This window comes from Thunnus thynnus, chromosome 13, assembly GCF_963924715.1.
Source record: "Thunnus thynnus chromosome 13, fThuThy2.1, whole genome shotgun sequence".
Taxonomy (NCBI): Eukaryota; Metazoa; Chordata; class Actinopteri; order Scombriformes; family Scombridae; genus Thunnus; species Thunnus thynnus.
In genome coordinates this window covers 26,724,900-26,751,870 of record NC_089529.1, presented here as the reverse complement: position 1 = coordinate 26,751,870, position 26,971 = coordinate 26,724,900, and the positions used below count along the sequence as shown (strand labels likewise).

Below are 26,971 nucleotides of genomic sequence, written 5' to 3'. Positions count from 1 at the left end.
TCCTCAACACAGCGGATTGGACCGCGAGCTCCATCCTCTGCTCTGATTGGCTGTTATGTGTGTCGACTGTAGCCTCCAGGTAGCAGGTCCATACTTGAGCACAGGTAAAACCTACCTGGGAGCCAGAATAGAGGGGAGGGCCGTGGACTTGTTCCGTAGCTTTCAACTGAAAATATTAGAAATCTTAATGTACTTTTAGGCTAAGCCAAACTCTGAAGACATATTTGATTAAGTGATAAATTAAGCTAAATGGCAGCGAGTGTAGGATTGCCCATTAATCCGCCGCACGCGACAGAAGAAAGGGCGGTTTTCACGCAGCTGAAGCCGGTGAGGCTGTCGGGAGCGGACGGCGCTGAGGACTCGTCCGTGTTTGAGGACGTCAAACCCGCGGTGAGAGTCACTGCCACCCGCTGAGGTCCGGCCGGGCTCCTGGTGAACCGGAGGTCCGGCTCCTCCGGGTGTTTTAATAACTTTTTTCTACCCTTCACTTTCACGTCTAAACTGACAACGTGGCTGCAGGTGGTTCTTCAACCAAAGTAGAAAGTCGTTTTGAGGATAAACAAAACTGCTAAAAAACCATTTAATTACCGTTGAGCTGCATGTTTTGCTTTTCTTTTCCACTTGTTAGGCTGCTTTTACCTGTGAGAGGAAGCAGCTCACCTGTACAGGCAGGCAGGTTAAAGTCCAACACAGACACCTGACATGTTAGACAACGCAAGTTCACACATAAATTGTTTGGAGCAACTAGTGGCAGCTCTGTAATATTTGATCAAACTTTATTTGTGTTCCTTAGTCATGTTAGTAGAGTTAGCTTTAAGTTTCTCTTAAGATATGTATTTAAAAAATATCTATCTATCTATCTATCTATCTATCTATCTATCTATCTATCTATATATATATATATATATATATATATATATATATATATATATATATATATATATATATATATATACATATATATATATATATATATATATATATATAATGACATTCAAAGCCTCTAATATGCATCTGCAATGATTGTAATTGATTTATAATGGGAAATAATTTATGGATACAGAAAAGGTGATGCATTACATCACTGAAAAGCAAGAACTAGCTTATTGTAGTTGGCTGTGTTGTAATTGCTGTAGTTTATTTGAAAACAAACACAATTTATACCTGCTGTGTTGTTGATATCAATATACTGTAAAGTTAATACCCTGCTGGCCTTAATTATTGGGATTACTTAACACCTACAGTACATTGGGCTGGATATAACCTGAGTGCATGTGCTATGTGGTTTCCTGTTTGTTTCCTCACATTATGATGGCCGTCTCTGCCTGCAAAAGTCATGGGATGTGATCACATGATGGAGCAGCAGGTTGAATCTTAGTCTGCAAAATGGCTTCTTCTTCATCAATCATCGTGCTCCTTTAAAGATCCTGTCTGTGTCCCGGGAACACTTGGTTCGCTCCGTTGCCAGAAATGTGCCTGAACGTTTCAGGAAGTAGCAGATGTCGTGTTACAGCAGGGCAACATGCCAATCAATTGTAGAAAATAAGTTAAACAAAAAGGATTAACAACATTCTGTGACCTCCCCAGCACCTCTTTTGTTAAACATGAACAACTGATCACAGCAGAGACATGACAGCTGCATTAAAGTTAAATGGCTGTGGATTGTACGTTGGCCCTGCGTGATCACAACACAGCGCAAACTGAAACCGGATGCCTTCGGACGGTGCTGAGTTTGGCCTCCCGCCAAAGGTGTTTGGTAAACAGGGAGCCAACCCCAAGACCCGAGGCTAAAACTGCTCTGCATTTCACACGAACAGCAATACTGTACACCTACAGTGGATTTTATAGGTGAAAGATTTGATGCATATGGATATGATGCACTCTTCTTCATGTGTTGTACATGCGTGCAACACATTCAACAGAAAGCATCAAGTGTTGTAGAGAGGGCCCAGCTTGTACTGTTGATTTTCATGCAAAAATGTAACGAACGCAGTCACGTGGTTGATCTGTTTTGAACTGACTTCATTGGCATTGTCCACTGGACAAGTACAGCCCAAGAAACTGATTAACAATCAATATCTAGATTTCTGTATGTCTGCGTAATTTGAATTTATGCGTACAGGCTAAGTGAGCATTGTGCAGCCGTGTTATGCAAGAAAAGTCCAATATCGGTGTTATTTTATTATAATTATTGGCAGATACTCAATATTATTGGATCGGGAGTCAAGACATCTGTAGTAATCTGTCCTTACAGCATCATACAGCTGCCATATCAGTAGTATATATATTTTTTATGTCTTCTTTTATCTATGAAAGAACAAAAAAGTACGCACACACTGCTAAAGTGTTCACAAATCTTATTTAATTCCACATGATGATGCAGCACCTGCAGAAATACAGATGTTCATGTGTCCACTGACACTTGCTTTCTTCTATCTATACCAACCAAGTCTTCATACACCCAGAAAATATTATATATAATATATCAGTAAGTTTAAACAGGTATAATAATGACCAAAAAGGTGAAGGCTGAAGTTCCTCTCTCAGTACGACAAAGCTTAGAGTCTTTTTTTTTCTAGGAGATGTTTCAGTCATTCTTGTTTCAGGTTTTATCCTTTGTCTTCTGTGCAATGTGAGAAACACAGAGAGTTGCCTTTGTACAGATAAATGTGAGACACAATGGCTGTCATAAACAGAGAAAAGACATTTTATAGTCTAAATGAACTGGTTTGTGTGCTTCCATGAATCATAATGTCATGTAGCTGAAAACAGGTTTTAGCTGTCAATTATTGACTCGAGCATTATGAGAAAAACTTGCTTGTTTGCATGTGGATTCTTTGATGTAGGGCTGCAACTAACGACGACTTTCATATCGATTCATCTGTTGATCATTTTCTCAATGAACGGATGAGTTGTTTGGTCTATAAACTGTCAGAAAATGGGGAAAAATGTTGATCACTTTTTTTTTTCCAAAGCCCAAAAGGCAACCTAAAATATTTTGTTTTCGCTTGATCAACAATTCCACAACTCAAAGATATTCAGTTTCTTATCATAGATGACTAAAGAAACCAGAAAATATTTTCATTTGAGAAGCTGGTTCAAGAGAATTTTGTCACTTTTTCTTGACTAAATGACTCAAAATGATATATAGATTATCAAAGTAGCTTAATTTTCTTTTTGTTGCAGCTCTATTCTGATGGTAAACATTGTTGCTTCAAATGAAGTATGATGACAACTCACAAATATATGTAGTATTGCTTTTACCCAAGACAAAATGGCCAACATTCAGCTGCTTTTCTCTTGTTTCTTGCAGCTGTAACATGCAGTGCTCAGTGTTATGCAAAGCATGACTTTGTCAAGAACAAAGACGGCAGGTTAAGTGAAATAGTTACCCCACAGGCAGATTAATATCAACCACAAGCCGAAATGGTTTACCTTATGTGCTCTTGATTTACTGTGAAGGTGCATGCTGTTGGTTTCCACACAACGCATTCCACGGAAGTCATTCTCTGTTTGTCTTGTTTTTTTCACTGTCACCCTTTTTTTACTCTCCATTTCATCCTTTTATTCTTCTCTCTAATTGTGTTTCAAACACAGTGTTTCTGACTAAAGCAAAGCACTCTGGGAAGTTCTGGGTACAAAAATAGCCTGCCTCTTGCCTTTTTTTTCCCCTCTGAGACATGTCTTTGTGTCATTGTGTTGGTGTGTTAAAGACCGCTTAACTGAGCTGATGTCGTGACAGCAGTATGTTGCCCGACCTGTCTGAGCAGGGCCCACATCTCCATAAGCCGCCTCGAGGCAAGAGGGAGGATGATAAAGGTCGACATCATGAGAAAGTTACAGCAGCAGTAAAAAGCTGATGAGGCTCCAGAGACACCAGTCACATGCAGGTCTTTGGTTTCATGTAATGTTGTCTTTGTGTATGTCAAAACATGCCCCTTACTGCTGAGTAATTTTGTCAAAAACCTGTCTGTAAACGAGCTCACTGATCTTTTGGCTACCGTTGTTTTTAATTGTGTTTCAACGCCTGTGAGGAAAATGGAGTGAAATTAAATCTAGCAAACTTGCAGTCTGGAGTTTTTTCATACAGTTGAAATGGTTTTCTTGGTAACTTTGGGGCTGTGCAACAAGTTGTAAACACAACATTGACATATTAGCAAGCAGTTGCCTGTTTACACATCCAGCAGATATGAAACAAAATTTGAGTCAAGTGTCTAATACAAAAACTCCTGTTTTTGCTCTAGTTTGGTCTCCGCCACCTCCTGAGGAAAATATGTGGTTCACTATCTGTGAAATGATGCACAATGTTCATCAGCTTGTTGCAGACTTATGTGTCTGCCGTTTACTGCTGGGTGTGTATCGAACAGTGGATTTGTCAGAGCTTTTTTTTTTTTTTTGCCAAAAAAAAGCTGTTAGCAGACTGAACCAAACAGTCAATCTCCAGGATACTAAACCAAAACAGTGAGCTGAAAGATGCTAAAACACTGAATTTCAAAATTCATCTGTTACTGTGTCCCTGTTCATCACTACAAGCCCTTTCACGTTACACATACAGTAGTTATTTGATCCATTGTTAATATGAATATATTTATAATTAGTTTTCTCTGAGTCACTGGAGGAATTAAGAACATACTGTTAGTTCCGTTAGTTCCTTTTGTCGCCTTTACACTTGAGGTATTCAGGTAATTTGTCAGTAGCAATTGGAAAAATTTTGGCCGAAGGCTATTGTTCTGGAAAATCATCCTGCAAAATTTGTTCCGTAATTGTTTTCAATGAGTCTGTGTTTGTTGTTCAGTGTAGCAAGCAAACAGTAGGCCCACAATTTCCCCTTTAATTAACATACCGTTGGAAGTGTAAAACCACAGTGATTATTTAAAGAGGAAGACTTTTTTATGTCTAGTCTGTGTCTGTTTCTGCACTGGTCAGAGGTCACCTGGCTGATGATACTTTGTCTACATGGCCTGCGTTTCCTCGTCTGTTCAGCCATGATGGCTATGATTGCTCATGCTAACTACCTTGTTCTTTTTTTTAATTCCAAACAAAGTATTCAGTACATTTATGCTCCTAATTTGTTTCTCATGCTATCAACAATAGACATCAGATCATATGAAAATCCATTAGATTATCACTTAAAGGAATATGTTGACTTTGAAATACTTTGGTGGCCAACTGTTGCTAGTGCCGTGTTCACGTTTATATGGCGTGGAGGGTAGAGAAAGGTTCCAATGTTGCAATCACTCACGTCACAGAACAACTCAAGACAGTTGTGTGATAACAGAGCTGGTAGAGTAAGGGTTATAAATACTGTGCATTCATGATATAACAGCATATCCAGTAAATTTGGGTTTAATCACTTTGCACGACATGCTTTGGCAGAGGTGAGGCATACCTATTTGCTTCATTTTCAGGCACTTCTGTGTTATAAAGCATCAAATCAGATATATTGGAGTTTCAAAGAAACCAGTAAAAAAAAAAACAGGAAGTGTCAGGAACATAATGACAAAGATCCAATTTGTATTGTAATATTGTTGATTTACATAAATGTCTGTTGGCAGACATTAGTCTTTCATCAGTTCAGTAGAAAGCACAGACATTTAGTTTCTATAGTATCAGAAAACTGAAAAATACCCATCACAACCCAGTGCCCAATGTTAAAAAAGCAGCATACTCTCACATTTGAGAAGCTGGAACAGAGAACTTTGTCAGTTTTCTTTAGAAATGACTTGTTATCATTACGTTACACAGGATCCGGCCTTTACAAATACCAACATTTTGTCAGCCTAGGACTGAAGCCTGCTCATCAAAAGAAACTTTTAAACAGTGCTTGTTGTTTAGTTGAATTAATCTGTTCATGTTCCATGAGAAGTAATGACAGAATAAGTAACTGATATGAAACCTATTTCCAGATTCTTTTGTCATTGTATCAGCAATGGGTTTCCTGTAAGACTGAGCGTAGACGACAGACAAAGTTACAGAGTAACTTAATGGCGTACAGATCAAGAGCATGTCGCTAGTCACGCCTAATGATTCCTGGAGATCAATACTCAGATATGGTTTAAAATGACTCTTGTCTCAAGAGCTGCAATGTTTTTTACATCCTGGGATTGTACTTGGAGCTTGTTGTGTTTTAGTTGATGCTTATGATGTCATTATTTTGAACAGAGTGACCCTTTTCCACATGGTTTGTGTCATATCAACCAATATATCGGTATATTGTCCTACATCCCCATGTCTTTTTTTTAGGCCCACTGTTGCTGGCAGATGTTTTTCATGCTGCAAAAGGCTGAAATGGTTTTGGTTTGACTAATGATTTGACTTCCAGGACAACACACGCAGCTGATTTGCATCTGAGCAGGCGTCTGCTGACGAGTCTGAGCTCGCACAATCCCACAGTGATTGGTGATGAGAGGTGTGATGTTAGGAAACAACATGATTCATTGGAGAAAATTGAATATCTGTGAAGACCGAGATATTTTTTCTCTTTATTTATTAAAAATGTATTGTAGTTTTGGTTTTGAGATTGGAAAATGGGTTTGAGGCAAAGGCAGAGCTCCAACTTTTAATTTTTGGTCTTTGAATTTATTGATTTCTGTTTTTAACATTTTCTTTGATTGTTGTTATTGTGCTCACCTTTATCTATTATAAATCCATTATGATTTTGTTATCTTGCTCAATGCTGTTTTCTATAATTTGTGTTCTGTACAGACAACATCTATTGCACATCTATCCATCCTGGGAGAGAAATCCCTCCTCTGTTGCTCTTCTTGAGGTTTCTTAAGTTTTTTAGGCAGTTTTATTCAAACCAGGGGTCTAAGGACAGGGGATGTACAGGCTGTAATGCCTCCTGAGGCAAATTTGTGATTTGTGATATCAAGTTATACAAATAAAAATGACTTGACGTGACTCAGCTGGCTGTCTGTCAGTGCTGCATTTTTCTTCATATCATCTCTCACAGATGTTGTTAGTTATCTGTTGGGTCTTTTGTGGTCTCCATAAAGCTCACAGATGCTCACAGCTGGATATTTTTTGAGTATTTCCTGATGTCATAGTGAGCTTCAGTCAAGAATTCAGATGTGATCAGAGTAAGATAATAAGCAGGTTATTGCAGTACTCAACTCAATCCACAGACCTGGGTTACTTGTTGTGTTTCAAACTCTTGGGTGCACTTCAGTCTGACTGTTTCATTATTATCGTTGTCCACCGCCAAGACAACAAACTGTACCTGACGCAAAACAGCGTGCTTGAAAATGAGAAGTATGGCTGGGTTCTAAATAGGTCTTTAGCGCAACAACAAAACTAATACCACAAGTAAAAGAAATTGCTTTCAGCTGTTCTTCAAAGTAATCTCAGTAAACTCAGGACTGTGTAAATGGCTGCATTTTCAGCACAAGAAATTGATTTTTTTATTTAATGTGGACCTTATGTATGTTCAAACACATCAATCAGTCTGATCCTAACACAGAGTGTTCAGTTTACCAGCAGACCAACCAGAAACTGAGCAGATTCATCATTTGACTCATGCTGTTCTGCTCTTTTTGGGTTCTTTGGTGTGCTGATGTCATCTGTACCCATCATGCCCAGCCGTGTCTCTGTACCAGACAGTACACGCTGCCTACAGACAGTCCAGTCATATTCTACTGTTTCCTAATACCTGTGGTCTGCAATAGGGTTGAGCGATAAAATTTTCCTACCGGCCAACATCAGCTCAACCAGCTAGCGTCAGCTGAGTTTTGCTCAGCAGCCAGATATTTCTCCGTAGGATCAGTCCACCTTAAGTGAGCCTGATCAGGTTCAGGGCTGAGTCCCTTCACTTTAATAAGCAGGTGGCAAGCAAGACATGGTAACTTGGCTTGGATCTTGAGGAGTTGTAGCATTTAGTTGTAGCATTCTGTCTCTCTGCTTCACACAATACAGTATCCTCTGGACTTCAGTTTTTCTGTTTTCTGGATGTTTAGACACAAGTAAATGAGATGTTTTAACACTAAAAATGTTACCAAATGCTAAATAAATCTTTTCAGTTTACCAGATGTTCACAGATGAGCTACACTGAGTTCCTGGCAGTAACTCTTGGCTTCATCAGTCACTGTCCTGAGAGGCCAAAATAACTCTCCCTATCTCTCCCTCCATCAGTGGTCATAAAACATCATCACAGTCTCAAAGGTTTTGTTTTTTCCTTTGACGACCCTGTCATGATTTTTACTCTGTTGATTCACAGCGAGCAGACCAAGAGGCCCCGGCGCTATCAGTCTTGCTTTTATGGAGATCCAAAGGCGAATGACCACTGTTTCTTTGCATTCCTAAGAGCCATAAAGGAAAACTGATGTGCAGACACAGCCAGTTAGCAGGGGAAGAGGTCTGATATAGCGGACCTTATAACTATATATAACTCAGACACTTTAGGTCAGAGGGCTGTTTTGACTGTTTCTCTACTGATACATTGTTCAGTATGAAATAAACATGGGTTTAGTAAAGCTGCAACAATAAATTGTTTAATCTGCAACTATTTTGATAATGAAATTATCATTTTTTTTATCATTTTTCAAGGAAAAAGGCCAAATATTATCTGGTTCCAGCCTCTCAAATGTGAAGATTTGCTGCTTTTCCTTGTCATATGTGACAGTAAATAAAAGGTTGAGGTTTTGCACTTTTGGTCAGAAAAAAAAATGGCAAATTGAAGACATCATCGCAGACTCATTTTATAAACTAAATGACTAATTGATTAATTGACAAATTAATCAATGATGAAAATAATTGTTAGTTGCAGCCCTACTGTTAAAGATTTCTCAATCAATCAGCTTAATTCATAAGAAGAAAAGTTTTTGGTGACTTTTACAGATCCACCAGTCAATTAATTAAATAGTTGGAAGTGGGAAGAGTTCTGATTGGTCAGAAACGTGAAATTAGTGAATGAGTGGTTTTGTTCTTTGACAGTGTGGGAAAATGGAAACGACCTAGATGCCAGTCGGACCTTGTTTGTAAATAAATTCGAGTCACACATGAACATCCGTGAACATCTTGTCTGCTTTTATTTTTGTGGAATTCATGCTTTTGTGTGGTAACAAGCTGCAGGCTTCTCAAAATCATAACAACCGCATTCAACAATAATATAACTTTATCAGCAAAAGCAGACAAGATGTTTTCATACTGTTAGTGCACTGAATGGAAAACAAGTGCTGCAAGCAATATGAGAAGAAAATTGTAAAATGTGTAGCAGCGTTAAGTTTTTCTCCTTGTAGAAAATGGGTCTAAAACATGTGAAGGCCTGTCAAGGATGGATGTTAGATGGACCAGAAGTATGGAAACTCCCACTCCATCCAATAAACCTGAGCAGAGCTGATAAGAGACTCTTACTGTTTGTTATCGGGCAGAAGGATTCATAGCAGAGCAGTTGTACATGTTCTCCAATCATTAACTGACTCATTCTTGACCCGGAGATATTCTCCTCGTTTACTTCATGAAACGATACCAAGACATTTTGAATTGTAGTTCATCGACTCAGTCGCCTTTTGAATTTGCCGTGCCTCTAGTCAACATTATTAACTTATAAGACAAGCACCCCAAATAAACAAACATCAAAATGCGAAGGTTTCCTTTTAGCTGTTTAAATTATAACTGAAGTTTCCTTTGATGTTTTGAAGACTGAAAAATGTAAAATCAAACTGTTCTTGAAGTCTGCAAGTCCTGACCAGAAATTTTAATTTCCCTAGTGGAAAGGGAGGATGAGGAGGTATTTGCTTTGAGCAGGGACTAATTTTGAATGATTTATGATTTTTAAGGATGTTGTTTTTTACTGGTCGATGGTTTGCTGAGTGTGTGTGCAAAGTTCGTGACTTCAACAATACATGAAATTACAATGTGTGGCTCAGTTAGATCATCAATCACTGGAGATGTTTTGTTGATAGTTGCTCCCATAGAAATCTGTGAATTGAACTAAGCCAGGCTAACCTCATCTTTCAGCATACCTCCAAACAGCATGCAGATACATGAGTAAAGGTATCTGTAAGTTTGTTTGATGTTAGATTTATTTAAATTTTTGGTGCAGAACAGCAGTTGGTTGCTCTTTAGGAAACTGCAAGCCAGATAACGTCAACCTTATGCACAAAGTCTTGCACGTCTAGCCCGGTAAAGAGGCTAAAATGTCCAAAGATGCAGGTGAATCTGACAGCAAGAGGGATCAACAACAAACCTGCAGGGGACATGGCCAAGGGCACCCAAGGGTTACAGCTGCCAGCACCCCAGCAGTACAGGGCCTGTTTGTGTCCTGTCCTGAAAGGCACACAGGAGCCCTCAGTGAGCAAGAAACAGAGAGGCTGTTTTTGTTTTCTTTTTTTTTCCTCAGTAAATACCCCAGACTTTAATTTCACCAAGTGCTCAGATTGCACTGGTGACAAGGCCGGGTGAGTTCACCAGCGATGAGTGATGGACACCTATTAGGCCCACGAGCACCGCTGACAAAACATATACAGACATTTAAGCACGTACACATATACAGATGTAAAACACAGAGACATGCATTTGCATAAATATGCATAAACGCACATAAACACACATACTGACTCTGACTTACTGAATTTTGCTTTCTCATCCACTCACATACAGAAAGAACAAAAAGAAAAATTACAGCTGACAACCACATTAGAACAAAATTTATACAATATACACGCAAAAAACAGCGGTTAAAGTTCGTGTATGAAAATATATCAGCAGGTTATTAACAGAGGGATGTGTGTTTGTGCGTGTGTCTTGTGTGTTGATGTGCTGGCACTTGAAGCAGTGCTGCAGAATAACAGCGTTGAAATGAGGCCTTCTCTGCCTCCCTTTTGTGCCACCTGTTCAGCTGCTGGACGCGACCTCGAGCACATCAGCACCTCGTTAGGTCATTTGTCCTGAATCCGACGAACGATTCAGTCCAGGACTCCACTGTTCACTCCGGGTTCTGATTACTTTGGGAGGGGGGGGGGATGTTTTCATACAGTTCAGCTCCTACTGATAAGACAACTTAGGAACTCGGACTCGGTTTCTGTTTTTTCTGGTGGAAAATGCTCAAAATGTCATGAAACCGGAGATGCAAAATAGGGCTTCAATTAATGAATATTTTCATTATCAATTATTTTCTTGATCATTCGATTAGTTGTTTGGTCTATGAAATGTCAGAAAATGGTGAAAAATGCCGATGACCGTCTCCCAAATGCTGAGATGACGTCCTAAAATGTCTTGTTTTGTCCCGACCAGCAGTCCACACCTCAAATATATCATCAGTCACGTCACTGAAACCAGAAAATAATCAGGTTTTAGAAGCTGAAACCAGAGAATTTGGACTTTTTTTTTCTTAATAGGTTAATTATTCAGAGTCATTCTTTATCAAAATAGTTGGCTTTTAATTTAATAGTTGACAACTAATCGATTAACTGACTAATCATCACAACTAATGTAAAATATGAGAATACTTTAATTTGATCACTTTAATCACAGAACATAATAATTCACTGCTGAAATGATAAGTAGTTTATCAACTGGAAAGTATTTTAATTGTAATGATCAAGTTTTGGAATTTATTTAGTAGTTTGGTTTGATGCTGCAGGTCACAAATGTGAACAGTTTTATAAATAATTTTATCCTTTTGTACATTTTTGAACATTTGTCATCATGTTTGACATTTTATCAAATAACCAATAAAATCAAATCAGTTGTGAACATCATTTCTGATACATCTATTGATTATTGTGCAGTAGCATGCTCTTTAAATTAAGCAAATCAGTCAATGAATCAACCAGTAAAGAGTTACAGCCCTAACTGAAAGTCGTCATTACGTCTGTGCAGCAGCAGCAGCATCATAACTGAACATCGTGTTTCTCTGAATTCTGTTTTTTTTGTTTGTTGGTTTCCGGATTTCTTAGAAATGTTAACAGTTTCCCCATCAGGAGTTTCTGATCGACAGCCACTTTAAATCCTTTCAGAAGTCACCATCAGATCATCCCCCTCGTTCACGCATCGGTATCAGTTTCATAATGAGCCGCTCACTTTCATCTCTTGTGGTTTTCTCTCTCTCTCTCTCTTTCTTGCTCATTTGTTTTTCTGTCATTCCCTTCTGTGGTTCTTTTTTTTTTTTTTCTTTTGCTCTATCTCCACCCTCACCCTCCTCCCCCTTTTGTCTCGCCATCCATCCTTTCCTCAGTGTATCTGTTGTCATTGTGAGGATCAGATTTGTCTGGCAGGTCTATTTTTACTTGACAGTGTTTAGGTTTCGCTGCATCTTTCTCATGCCTTCAGCCTTTGTTTTGGTTTGGCTGAGCTTTTTTTTTTTTTTCTTCGGTTTATTCTTCATGCATGCTACCGCAGCATCAGCCACACCCATGTAGGGAACTCTCTACCTGTTTGTGTATGTGTGTGTGTTCGCTGGTGTGTAGTTAGGTGTGCTGGTAAATTAATGTGTATCTGTGCATGCATGCCATAATTTGTGTGCATTTCGTTTTTGCATCTCTGTGGCATGCACGCACATGCATTTATGCGTTTGGGCGTGTGTGTGGTCTGCAGATCAGATTCTTTATTTTTAACGGCTTGTGCACCTCTAAAGGAGTGACTGTCTGCTTCATAGACTGAAACACACACACACACACACCAGTTCATCTGGATTACAACAGGAAAATACCTGCAATCATTTTCTTATACATTCTACCTGCCTAGTCTTGTTGCATTAAAAAACATTTCTCTGTATTTCAACACAAAGACACAATTTCCACAGCTGTCACACAGGTACCTCTGATCAGATCTGATTGACAGTCCCAGCAACAAAAGAAAAAAAAAAAGCAACAAATGTTTTTCTTTCATCAAATTCTGATTCCTGTGTGGAAGTCACCTTTTTCCAACAAAGCCCCGCCTACTTCAAACCAGTTAGAATAAAACAAATACAGAAAAGTTTCATGTAATATAACTGGTATGGTTTTATATTTAGCAGATAATGGTGTGTTATTGTAGAAAACAGGTTTTCATAGCCTTGCACAAAGTTGCAATACCATGTTTAAGAGTTGAGAGTGTAAGTCAGCAATTCTTGCTGCTGCTGCTGGTAATTTTAATTTACTTTAATTACATGAGTTGGTTAAGAAACAAAAGGAAAGTCTGGGTTGTCATTTGGGTAGTATACTCTCTGCATGCCAGTGCCTGGCCTCAAACAAGAAACCCCACGCTATATCGTTTTTATGTTTAAAGTTCTGATGTTCAATAAGACCAGAAACAAATCCATTGTATTATAACTAGAAAGGCATATTTACTGACCCGCTGCACCCACCTGCAGCTGCAAATCCACAGATTCTATGTTTCAGTCTCAACTCAGGTTTCAGCTAAAATTCATGTATGTTCAGTCTGAAACACATCTGATGTAGCTGAACTCTGTGTCTGCATTATAGCTTGTATTCTGTTGTTTGACTTTCCCCCTTTTCTTTACTTGACAGTTACTTTGAAATGGAAATGTAAAACAAATCACTTCCTGTTTCCCCATGGATCTTTCCTGGGAAAAGGCTGTTGTACAGGCAGCGCTTAAAACACTTTTAATTGTGTATCTAGTAGTTTGAAGTATATGTTTGTATATCAATTACCAAACTGATGTGTATTTTTATGAAAAAGTCCGGGATTGTTACTGTGGTTGCATCATTGTCATCTACTCAGTAGTTCTTCACTATTTCATTTTATGACTTGACAGTTTTGATACCAATCAATCACATTAATAGTTACTCATTACTTATTAATACATCTCCACACATGCAAAAGGTAATGAAACACATGGCAGCCCTTGAGGCAAGAAGACATAACAGGAATTTGGATGCAGGTCCTAATTCTTGTTCCTGGCTATTTGTCAGGGCAGTGAGCTCCACTGGAAAACAGGAATGTGAGGTATGAAGGAGGGGAGGATGATGGAGTAGGAAGTCCTGGTACCACCATCGCTAAAACTTTTCTTTTAACTCTATTAACTGTTTTCATTCTCAAATTTACTGTGTCTTTCAGCCTCTGTATCTTGTGCCTTCATTTGTTTCTATTAACTGTGCTTTGTGTGGAACTGAACCATGTTACAACCACCTTATCACCATCTGCAGCCCATTAATCTCACAAAATAATTACAGCAGTTAAACAAATACTCCATCCGTGTCAGTGTTAAGCAAATATTTTGCCAAACAGTAGGCACTGCCACTCTGGATGTTTCCACAGAAAGCTTTTCCGATTTTAAATGTCAGCATTTGATTGGCATTTGCAAGTTTTTACCCAAAGTGCTCTGCTGTACCACAATTCTAGCGGTGATGGTGCAGCAATTTACTCACTGATAGTTTTCCTGGCTTAAAATGATGTTAATTTCCTATAAAGCTGTTGTCACATGACACATGTTTTTTTTTTTTATCCTTAAGTTAAAGTTGAATGTATTGCAACTCCTAGACAGGTGGGGTTTGTAAGTTTGATCAGCTGCAATCCTGGACACAGCTCAGTGCTCATGGCTTGTGTCTGTTTACATAGACGTCTGTTCACCTTTCATTGAGACCAGGTTCATGCTCCTTCTCTTTTGTAAGTTGAAAGGTATTCTGGGAAATTTGGTAAATTGCTTAGTTAATTAAGATAAAGCAGGTTGGAGGAAAGCGCAAAATTGATGCACCAATAAACAGTACAGAACATTGTAGAGTATGAGTGAAGCGTTGTTGTAAATTTCAGTTTGATTACACACATTAAATTCCTCCTTTATCCTCCTCTCTCCTTTGTTTAGACTCGACTGGAGATGGACAAATACCTCCCCCAGGTCAACAGTCCTCTCTTGAGTCCCATGATAGACACTGGTGACAAGAAGTACAGACGAGAGAGCGCCTCCGTGGTCGATGAGTACTTCTCAGATGAGAAACCCGGCACCCCTTACAGCCTCAACATCAACGTCATCCTTCCCAGTACCACTCACCTTCGCACAGGCCTCTACCGGCCCAACACCAAGACCCTCACACCCCAGCAAATTAAGATAGAACCTGGATTGGAGGTGCCCTGCTCAATCCCCACCACCGCCACCCAGGCGTTGCCGGACTTCACCTCCGTCTTCAGTATGCCGCCTGTAGTCAACAACGTTTTCATCAAACCAGACATGAGCTCTGACGGAGTGGTCAGCGTAGCCACAGGGTCCCAGCAGCAGCAGAATTTGGACACAGAGCTTCACATCGGACCCCCTGCTCCCCAACCGCAGGTCTACCACATGCCCATCAGCAGCTGTGCCGACCTCACCATGACCCTGTCGCACACCAGCCCGGCAGCATCCAGTTCCAGCGGCAGGACCATGCTGAACCTCAGCAGCGCCACATTGCCTACAACAAATGGAAACTACATGATGGCAGAGCACCAGCTACCGCAGCATCATCAGCATCACGGTTACTATCAGGCCTCAGTGACCAACTCATCCCAGCACACGGCCCCCCATAGCCTGCCACCCTCGCCCCCAAACTCCCAACCAGGGAGCCCAGACGGTCAAGCTGAGCTGCTCAGCTTAGCAACCCAGCCTCCACCTCCATACCAACAGCGTCTGGCAGGGATAAAGGTGCAAGGGTTGTCTCCTCACGCCATGCTGATGACACACGGCCAGGGCGTCCTGACGGGTCCCAAATACAACAGGCGGAACAACCCTGAGCTGGAGAAGAGGAGGATCCACTTTTGTGACTACCCAGGTCTGTTGTGGTTTATTTACTTCTCACTGCAAATACAGTAGATCTCACTATATGTTTGTCTTCATTTAAGAAAAATATTTCATAGAATGAGAGAATAATCCTCCACCGGGAGCAAGGATGTTCTTCTCAAACCTTTCTTTCGCTGGGCTCTTACCGCTCACTGACTGACTGACATGCAAAATTCATAGCCTTTGCCCGGCGCTTTTCTGCTACATGGCACATGTTGGTGATGTAAACCTACATTACACTTTGCCTCTGCACTGTGCTCTATGCTCAGCTCATTCAACTGTCCATGCGTAGAGACCCTTAGGCAACATATATAATACAGTATGCAATCTAATATCTTCCCCAGACACACTCAGTAAATAATAAAGCTCTACTGCTGCATGCTTTTTTGACAATCGGCAGCTTGAATCATGCAGGATTTCATTGGCTTTAATTACAGAACACACCAACAACTTGGTAAATTGCAGCACATTTTCCCCTTGGATCCCAGCTTTATGTTGAGCTTTATGTTTGTGTCAGGTGAGCATATTTCTGCCTGGCTCATGATTTCTCTCTGTTTTCTTTCTTTACAGGCTGCACTAAAGTTTACACAAAGAGCTCTCATCTGAAGGCACACCAGAGGACACACACAGGTAAGAAAACTTAAAGTTAGATATTATCTGCCTGTGTTTATTTGCCATGATATGTATACCATAATTGCACATCACTGCATTAACTTTCCGACGGGTAAATGATCAGAGTCGTCAGATCCACATACTTTTATTTTGCTTCCTATGTTTTTCTTAATGCAGGGCAGGTTTGCTGAACATAACATCCTTTGTATACATACAGTCAGAGACACTTATGGCAATTGAACATTTTTTGCAAAAACGTTACTAGTCAGCTAGTAGCCAAGCAGTTGACGAATGCTGCTAAAGCAAGCACAACGTCGGTGCCCTGCCTGACCTCATGCAACGCTCCATTTAACACACCAGAACATAACCAGGCTGATTTTAGGTCCAATTCACCTCCTCCAACATCAGCAACATGTGCCTGGATTTTCCAGTTAAGATTCAGTCACTGATAGATGGCCATCTGATTTAAAATAGTAAAAATGACGACTTTATACAATACAACCTAATGTCACTTGATGGCCAATAAAATATTAAACTCTGAGAGCCTAGAAAATCCATTAAAATGTGTGAGGTCACTCACGTTTTCAACCTTGGTGAGGAAAAAAAAAAACATTTATTCCCTCTCTGTCCAGATTTCCAGGCTAATCTTAAAGTTCAAACCAGCTACCATCTAGTCACAATCTCACCTCTGTAACCATTAGGTGCAGAGTTCAGTTGGCTTCAGCTTATTTATTTGTATGCTGCATATTTTGTCACATCGCCAGTTTCGATTACGCCCAGTAACTATAATAGAGATGAAAAACACAAATGAAGGAAAAAACAACATAGAAGCGACATTTGTTTGCTTAAGAGTTCGCCTTTTTTCTCCACCATGTTTTATACATGCTCATACCTGTCCTCTGAGCTTCCCCAGAGAGACAGAGAGAGAGAGAGAGAACAAAGAAAGGAGGGAGGAGGGGAGGATGAAGAAAAGGGGAAAAGGGAAGGAGGGATGATGCGCTGTTAAAACAAAGGCCAAACCAGTTACTCCTGCTTTTCAGTCCCTTTTCAGAGGATGGAGGAGGAGGAAGGTGGTGGTGGTGGTGGGGGGGGGGTTGTAGAATGGGGGAAGGCTGGTATCGATGTGTTTCCCTCCTGTAAAATGAAACCTGTGGATTCCCAGCAGCCTCAGATGTGGATTTTGGAGATTTACTCATCCGATAAAAGCTGCAGAGCTCCTCGGATTGTGAAAAAAGTGACAGAGATGAAGAGCAAACACGTGAATGAATGTGCAAATAGAAACAGATCTCCCTGTGGTCATAAATAGATAACATGAAACTTTATGGATCTCGGTGGGGAAGTTGGACAGCAGAATAAAGCAGCCAAAAAAAACAAATAGGCAGTAAAATATGCAGTGAGAATGATAAACAAAACAACACAGTAAAGCAATAAGAGAGCAGTATGTTGTTTCAACTTCAACACAAATGTAAATTACATTAGAGGGAAATATCAGTATCAGGAAGGAGTATGGATTAATGTTTAGATGTTTAGCATTCCAGTTTTCAATAGTTGAATCATCTGTGGCTGTCTTTCAAATTACAGCTATAAAACCATCTGGCACCTGGGGGAAGTTTTAAACCTGTTTTAGAAAAGAGTTCCTCACTTCCCCGTAGGAAGCATGGTTATTTGTTGTTATTGCAGGGCTTTGAGGCGATGCGGACAGTGAACGTCCCGTTAACTGACTTACTGACAGACACACATTGTTGAAATGAACATGCACAACAGCCTCAACAGGTCACTGGTTCCCACTCTTTTTGACTAGGAACCCTTAAAATTAAGTTATATCTACTTGCAACCCATTGTTACAGGTTTCATGTCTATAATCTGTGAATGAGAAAATGTATCCAAACTTGTGAATGGTACTATATATATATATATCGGAGCTTTCAAAAAGATTCCAGTTTCTCTTTCATAATTACGCGAAAACTATTTACAAGTCTGAAACTCGTGATAACGGTATTTCAGATATGACATGAATGCAGCATAGCTCAGCCCTCCCTCAGCGACTACTGCTGAGACGCCTCTGACCGACGAATGCATTGAACCACTTCCTGTGGCCGCAGCCAGCACATGACCAGTTTGGTTGTGTACAGTCTCAGCTGAGAGGCAAATGTGAATGCAAAACATATAAATGAGCATGCTGAGTCAACTTTATACTTGGATAAGTAAAGTTTTAATCAAGGAAGAAGGCCAATGGTAAACAAAACTAGATTTAACAAACAGATTCAAATTGCAGGGAGACTGCATCACTATCTGTGGTCATTGTCAGCTCTGCTATCATAACTATCTTGCCTCTCCCACTGGTGCGGGGAGCCAACCTTGACCATGGCCTCAGCAGCCATCAGAGGTCTGCACGTTGACCTGTGTAATCATGTGTGTATGTGTATGTGTGTGTAAAGAGTAGAGTGCTATCAACCTGATTAAGGATCCCTCCAGCCCTCTTCACAAACACTAACTGAGCTGATAAAGTTAAGAGGTCCACAAAGAGTTTATGGGCGTACTGGAGAGCCTTTATATGTTTGCTCTTTGACTCAGTGAAACATATTATACTGGACTGGGTGTAGTCATTTATGGCACGAATAGTTTGAAGTTGATGAAATTGTTGAAAAATCTTGAAAATGTCCTCATTGTTTCTTTCTTTTTAAGAAATGTCTAATATTTATGTAAGATAATTAAAGGTCAGTGAAAACATTTTGTTATATCTCCTGTTATTTCACTATGATTCTGACCTTTGCACTTGCGCTTACTGTTGGTGGCAATTAATGATGCGTCTTCAGGAAATGAACATAAGTTTAATGTTTAATTCTTGAGTCAGACTGAGTAATATGAATAATAAAAAAAAGACAATTATTTTAGTGTATTTATTGTACATAGAATCACTAGGAATCAGAGGAGGAGTAAGTGTGTTTTCATCCAGCAGGTTCAGAGAGACGTGAAGCCTCCTATAGAGTAAATATACAGTGTACGTTTCTTAAAACGTGCGTAGCAGCCAGAAACAAAAGCCTTTTGTGTCCCTGAATGATTGATGCACTATAGCTGTACATTTGAGTGTGTTGTGTTTTGTGTGGGTGAGACTTCTGTTGTTTGTCTGTTATGGTTCATGACATGTTCACATGTGCACTCATACTACATTAGTGTGTTTGTGGATTTCAGAGAGAGATAATCGTTTGGCCGTTTCTAATCAGCCACCTGATCAAACAGCTGCTGTCTGTTATGTAGAAATGCCTGTAAAGGCCTATCAGCGCTAATGCCTTTTTTAGTTTTGAGGAAGATGTCTGCATGGTCGGGGGGGCACAGCAGGAGCTGCGGTGAACTTATATGTCAAGAGATGAGATCATAGATACCAAAATCATTCTTGTGTGAAATAAAGCTCACTTAATGTTTCCAAATGCCAAAGACTGGTTTCTGTAAGAAGTGGAAAGAAGAAGACAAACTGAACACAACCACAAATCAGTGCACAAAGAAAATATTTTCCAAAAATAAAACTTACATGAATAAAAGTTACATTAACTCTCCTGGCTCGATGACTCATTTTCAGTTTTTAGAGAATGATTTAAGATTTGATATAAATGAAAATGAAAACCAAACGTAAAAAGTTGGCTTTTAACACTACAGCACTGCTCACAATCCCAAAGATATCGGCCATGTTTCTGAAAGGTTTTTCACATGGCAGTCATTATGCAGCTCAAGCTCAGTTTATGTTCTCCACATAACAGTGCAAAAGCTTTGTTTTCAAGTTGATCTACTGTATTTTATTAGGGGGACTCAGCTTTAAGTGGTAAAAAACAATGAAACTGAGGGAAAAAAATATAAATTTCACCTTTTCTAAATGTGCAATAATGCGGACAGGGTCGTCAAACATACACAAGTGATGCTGGTGTCATTGCTCTTATCACTTCACAGGTAGTAAGTCGATCAACACGTTAATTTCCCCAAAACTCAGCTTCACACTAAAGGGAAAGGAACAGATGAATGGATAGAGGGAAGGCTTGCACCTGACCTTTTTGGCAGCTTGTTTAGAAATATATACCAGTGAAGTGTGTTTGTTCTGTGTGTGTGTATGTGTCGTATTTCACCAGCCTGTTTGCTAACCCGCAGGGATAATAGTCTGATAGAGTCGGTTGTGCTTTTGACCCCGACGGCGCAGCTATAGAGCAAAACCAAACACACCTGCGGGTCAAGAGCCTCAACCTTTTATATGGAGACATTTGTACTCCACCTCTACACACACATTAAGAGCAGTTAACTCTAGAAACAGGATATTGTCCAGATAGGAGGCTGGAGTACTTCTGAGCCTCTCATGTGGGCTTTAGGTGCTGGTTGGATTTTTAAAAAAACTTTTTCAGTTTTAATCGTGGGGATCCATGGTACCCCAAATAAGTGTTTTAAAGCTATTATCCTGTTTCTAGCTGTAAAAAAACATCTATTCTTTACTCAAAAACATTTGTGAAATACTGTTTTTAACTTTTAGTCATCCCAAAATCATTTTATAACAGTTACTGAACTACTTGTGGATGGGATATTTAAGAAATATGCTGATTCAAAAAGCTGTTTTTCAGTTAAAAACTGTTGACATTGACTCTCACATACAAATGTAGCCTTTCTTTTTTATCTTTATTTTCAGTTTTTCCTGTCACCTGCTTCACCCCTTTGCTCTTTGGACCCCTTGACTTTGCTAATGGCTATGAGAGAGTGATTGATGGTCAATAGCAGAAGCTATCTAATCAGCACTAATGGGGCCGATGCTGGTAATGAGCAGTTGATGACCCAAATGGCCAAAGACAGTCACACTCCCTCGACGCTGGCTGATAAAAGGGTTTCTTCAAGAATTTTCAGCCAAGGACACAGATTAGAAATTACATTTTGAGGCATTAAAAATCTACAAGACAACACTTTTAATAGAAAAACACTTCTTGAAAAAGATGGAGGACGTTGAGCTAACATTAATTTGAGTCCTTGTTTTATAAACCAATGATTAACACAGACTAGATCCTTTATATCCTGGTATGATGAACTTTCAGATATTTTTTTTTTTCAAAAACAAATAAACAGCATTTAATATTTTGCTCAAGACATGAACTCTTTTACTTTTGGCTCAGAAAAGTACCAAACAGTTTAAGGAATTTGGCTTCAGCAGATGTTCATTGTTTAGTTATCTCCTTCTCAGTTTTGTTTGTGCTCATGCCTCACATTGATTCTCAGGCATTAATTTCCAGCTTGGCTATGAAAGATGTTTTTTTTTTTCCCTATTGTGTGCATACGGGCCTATTCAACAGAGCTATTTTCTCTTTGTTGATGATTAGCTCACTGTTTGGCAATAGCACGTTGTGCCACAGCAGAGAAATGTCAATGTTTGGGTGTATCTACATGCTATTTCTCTTCATACATCCGTATCCCGAACCACCTCATAATTATATAACGGCGGCATACACTTTATTTCCAAGATGATCAACATTACAGGTACAATAAGTAAGTGCATGAGTTAGGGATATATTTTGCTATTTATCAAAAGTTTCATTCCAAAACAAGGATTTTTTTTTTTTTTTTTTTTTTTTTAATGAAACAAAAAATTAGAGCAAAGCACACTGTGAAAGGCCGGTGTAGGGTTCATTTTTAAACCTCCTCTAATCAGTATTTTTCATATTAAAGGTACATTATAGGGTTTTCTTCTAAATAAACAATGTTCTGTTTACATTCACAAACATAATGAATGCATTTCTGTCCTCATAAAACACTTGCAAAGACTTTTTTTTTTTTTTTTTAATATTTTAAATTGTGCTTTTGTTACATCCAGGTTTGCTAGTTTGTAGTCTTTTTCTTCCTTGTATTTTTTGACAGTGTAACGCTACTCTCTCTGGTGCATTACCACCAGCTGTCCATCAGTGGAATAGTATAAAACCATTGGCATAAATGTGTATTGCGTTGCCTGCATGTAATTGCATGTGCATCCTCATCACTCGTGAAACATTGCTCAATAGTGCCCCTAGTGGCCGAAAACTCCACTGGGTACCTTTAACAAAGTGGTTTTAGCAGGCAAAACAAACAACCCATTCTGTCATTTAGTTATGAGGACTTGTCGGCCCAGGTCCTGTGTGTCTTAAGCACATCCTAGGCTACGCACACATTTCCTTGCACACAGGTAGTTTTTCTGTAGATGTAGGTGAAACCCCCCACGCATAATGGCTTTTACCCCAGCGAGCAGGAATTTCACATAAGGCATTCATTAATCAGATTGTGAAAAAATAAAATGATCTTGATTATGAATTAATAACCTCACAAAAACTCAAAAGAGTTGGTAGCATGTCAGGAATTGATGTTGAAATAATCAAATAAATCAGTCACTCACGTTGCCTTTGAGGATCAGAGAGAATAAAACTGCAGACAGACTACAGGGATGGAAAAAAAGCCGTTTTAGAGTTCCTCCAGGCTTCAGGCGTAACCTGCTTTAAGACATGTTTTTTACTTTAGGATTGCCTAACCTAAGGCACATGCAACCACATGCACTTGGTCTGATAATGACAAATGTAACTGTAAATAAAGGTGTGTCAGTTACCTTTACTCTTTATTAACAAAGTGAGCTGTGATGGCACACACACACACACACACACAGCAGTTACTGCTGTCAGCTTGTCACAAACTGAACCCTGTCAAGAATTTAATGAAAGCAACATCTTGCAGTTGTGACGGTTTATTTTTTTTAATTCTGTGACGGTTTGTGAATGAAGCGACCTCTTCCTTTGTTTGTTGTTCATATCAAATAAAGTTGTATGTATTAACAGAGCAAAACAACCTGGATATCTTGTTATATGCTGTGTGGGTGTGGGTGTGTGTGTATGGGTGCATGGGTGCATGACACCTGACATAGTGGTGGAGCACATTGTCTCAAATGTTGCACCGTGCAATTTTTATCTCACCGTTTGGCTTCATGGAAATGAGCGGGGTGTTTACAGAAGGGAGCTCTGAAAACCACAAGCACATACTCTCTCACTCACACAGCTAACTGCCATTTAACAATGACTAAATACCGATTATACCCCCACTTAGACGTACAGCCGCATCCAATAATACAGGAACAGGCTGGTAGGAAACAAACTGCCAGATTTCAGCAATTACATTGTGATTAAAATGTTAACTGATAGAAATGATGGACAGAACTACAAAAATAAGCCCCAGGATGTCAAGTAAAAACAAATTTCCTGCGTTACCATTCAATAATGTTACGTTTGGCAAAAAAAATGAAGGTGTCATATTGTGATGATTTATCTATTTCAAGCAAGTTTCAAGTGTGCGGGAGTTGATTTTTATTGCAAATGGATGTAAAGAGAAATCAATCACTGCCTGGAAGGAAGGAATTAAGTCTGATAGTTTATAGAATTTCAGCGTTTACATTATTGTATTACTGATAGTTTTCATGTTAAATCATTTTGTAGTTGAATTTTCACTGCCATCGTGGTGTTATTTGGTCTTTTGAGTGTGGAGTTTCTGGTCCAAATCCGGTTAGTGTCTGGTGAAATGTCTGGTGGTTAAATGTCAGTGGTTAAAATCCTAAAAAACTGTCCATGAGCAAGGACACTGTCTTGTCATGGCAGGAAATAACATCTTGTTTTTAATGTAGAGAAAATGTTATGTATATTTCTAACAACTTCTCCTCCTCTCTCTTGCAGGCGAGAAGCCCTACCGTTGTACATGGGACAACTGCGACTGGCGTTTCGCCCGATCGGACGAGCTCACCAGGCACTACCGGAAACACACCGGAGCCAAACCTTTCAAATGTGTCGCCTGCAGCCGCTGCTTCTCACGCTCCGACCACCTTGCCCTGCACATGAAACGCCACCAGAATTAACACAGACATACCTGTATATACAAACACACATAAGCACACACAAATAGAGCAGTATCCACACACGACAGCCCACCTGAACCTGAACAGCGTTAAAGGAATCATGAACAGATACAGCCCCAAAATCATCCCTGCGGACCTGTGGTTTTGTTCTGGTGCTCCCAACAAATGCAGCTAGTGGTGTTTTTGAAGGTGGGAGGCCAGTGAAGGGACCGTGTCTTTGTCTCTGCACTTGCAACACGTGCTGGTTGGTTCCTGTTCAGTGGATGAGTCTGAGGGAGATCGAGTGAGCTCTCGTAACACTTTATGATCTCCTGGTGAAACTCCTCTCTGGCGAGGGAAAGAAGCAGATGTGTCACAGGGTTCACCTGGTAGTTTACACCTTCTATAGGCCAACGGGAATCTGATGTGAACAGTGACAATTGTAGTGGAGATGGCCACCCACCTAGAGCCCGGTTCTGCTCAAGGTTTCTTCCTGTTGAAAGGGAGTTAGTACTTGCTCAAGAGGGAACGTTGAGTGCAGTCTAGACCTGCTCTATGTGAAAGTGCCTTGAGATAACTTCTGTTGTGATTTGGCGCTATATAAATAAAACTGACTTGAATTGACTCCTGTTCGTACTGACCATTAGGAGATCCTTCCTAAAGCGCTTACAGTCCTTGTTTTGTGCAGAAAAAGTATTTAAATATCTGTTTGAACCTAATATGAAGCTTCAGCCGCCAAAATTAGTCAAATCAAGTCAATATATTTCAAAGTTGCAGTCTCTTTAGTGCCAAGTTCCCTCTTTTTGTTACAGTCCTTTCACTGCGTCTCAACAGGAAAACACTGCCCAGGGAAAGACAAAGAGGGAACTTTTACTAAAAAGACTAACTGTGGAAGATATCCACTTTATTTTTTAATACATTTTTACACAAAACGAGGACTGTGGATTTTGTCCTCCATCACTTATAAGGGGATCTTTTAATGCTCAGTATATCTGTTGTAGACATTTCATCTGCTGCACAGTTACTTTTAGTTGCTGTCGTAGCCACCGTCATGTAAATCATGCAAAAGTTCGTGCTGTCAAGCTTCATAACCTCTCCATTTTCTCATTGTTTCCTTTATTGGTCACCTGTTATCAGTCAATACATTGTTTGCTGAAGTCTTAGCACCAGAGCTAATGATCTACCAGGGACTATGAGATGATTTTGGTGCGTGCCGTCATCACTGATCAGGCGAGAACCTAGTATGTTGATTTAAATAAACATGCGGTACATAATCAGCGCACACATGCCCACACACACACACACACACACACACACACACTAAAAAACTATTGCAAATATTGCTGTCATGAGAACTGTGGTTAACAGGCTCTTATGAAGCATTCAGGACTCCTTCTGATTACATCCTGGAAACGCTTCCTTCTTCTGTAAACAACATGAACTATTTGTTTTCTACAAATCTACTGCCAACATCATCATCACTGTCGCCATCTTTGATCATTTTGAACTTTCAAGGACACGTGGAAACGGTCATCAAGCAGACATCCACTCCGTCCTTTTGTAAATACCTGTTTATATATGTGTGCATAAGTGTGTGTGTGAGTACAATGAATGTATTGAGATTTATACTTGACAAGTTGTGTTTTGTTTTGTTTTTTCATCAAACTAATGTTAATATGAGAAATATTACCATGTTGAAACTTCCTTTCAGGGCCTTAAAAAAAAGTAGTAAAATTATCAACAGATACAATCCGAGAGCTCTCCATGGAAAAGTTAATAATCACCTAGTTGTTTCAGCACAGGTAATACCTGTCGAGCTCAGAGAGCAGAGCGATTTGCCAATGTTTGTATCCATGACATTGCCCGTTTCCACAGCGACCAAGCTCCTTTGACAACAGTTTGCGGTTTGCTTGCAGTTTCTATTCAGCGCTTTTTTTTTTTATCCCCTTTTTTTTCTCTCCCATATTTGTTCAACACTTGAACTCAAGAAAGGCAGAGATGGGTGGATAGACCTGTTCTGTAATCAAGATTGTTTTCCTGATTGTTTTAATGCACAGTGCAGCTGGTGAAAGACTCCCACGGATGTCAGTCCTCATAACACGATGAGCAGCAGATTAACATTCGCTTGATTTCATGACATTAGTTGTCAGTTTGAACTGAACTGAAACATTCAAAGTCTTGGAAAAATGTCATTAAGGAATCTTAAAAGAAAAATTGAAAAAAAATATATACTTACACTTGGCATTTAATTAAAAGTAACAAGTCGGTGATAGCAGAACGTTTAAACAGTCACATAAGCATTTTTATGTGATTGTTATTTCAATCGGTTCATATTGCACCGAGGCTGGAGGCTGCACCCACACAGTACTCCATGGAGGATAAAACAAGCGTTAAGCATTGATTGACCTAGATCTGTCTGACTTGTTTTCATTGAGAGGAAACGCATCCTGTTATTTCAACACTATGATTTTATTTTTTTTTAAGTTCCTTCCCAAGGAAACAAGTTCTCCTGTCTTTCTCATGGAAGGAGAAGTGACCACACAAAGTGTACATAACTGTACTTTTAGTTCAGATGACTGTAAATACTTGTTTGTTTGCATTCTAATATTAATATTTTTTTTTTCTTTTTTTAAATAATGGGATTTTAGATCGGTCGTATGCAAATGTGTTTTTAATTTTCTCTGGTTTTGATACTTACTGTGTGTACAAGAATTCACCAGTTTATGTACAAATTAATAAGAACAACAATGCTGTTTTTCTCTGTTTTCTGTTTGATGCTGCAATGAAATAAAATAATTCATAAAATAATA

The 26,971-nt window shown here is 39.4% G+C and overlaps 1 protein-coding gene across 1 annotated transcript; it reads left to right on the top strand.

Annotated features, from left to right (window-relative positions):
* On the top strand, positions 1–26,971 carry klf5l (Kruppel like factor 5 like). The gene is made up of 4 exons (XM_067608850.1): positions 1–390; positions 14,744–15,680; positions 16,259–16,318; positions 24,004–26,971. Exons 1-4 carry the CDS (start codon positions 250–252, stop codon positions 24,180–24,182), a joined length of 1,317 nt encoding a protein of 438 aa, XP_067464951.1. The 5' UTR covers positions 1–249; the 3' UTR covers positions 24,183–26,971.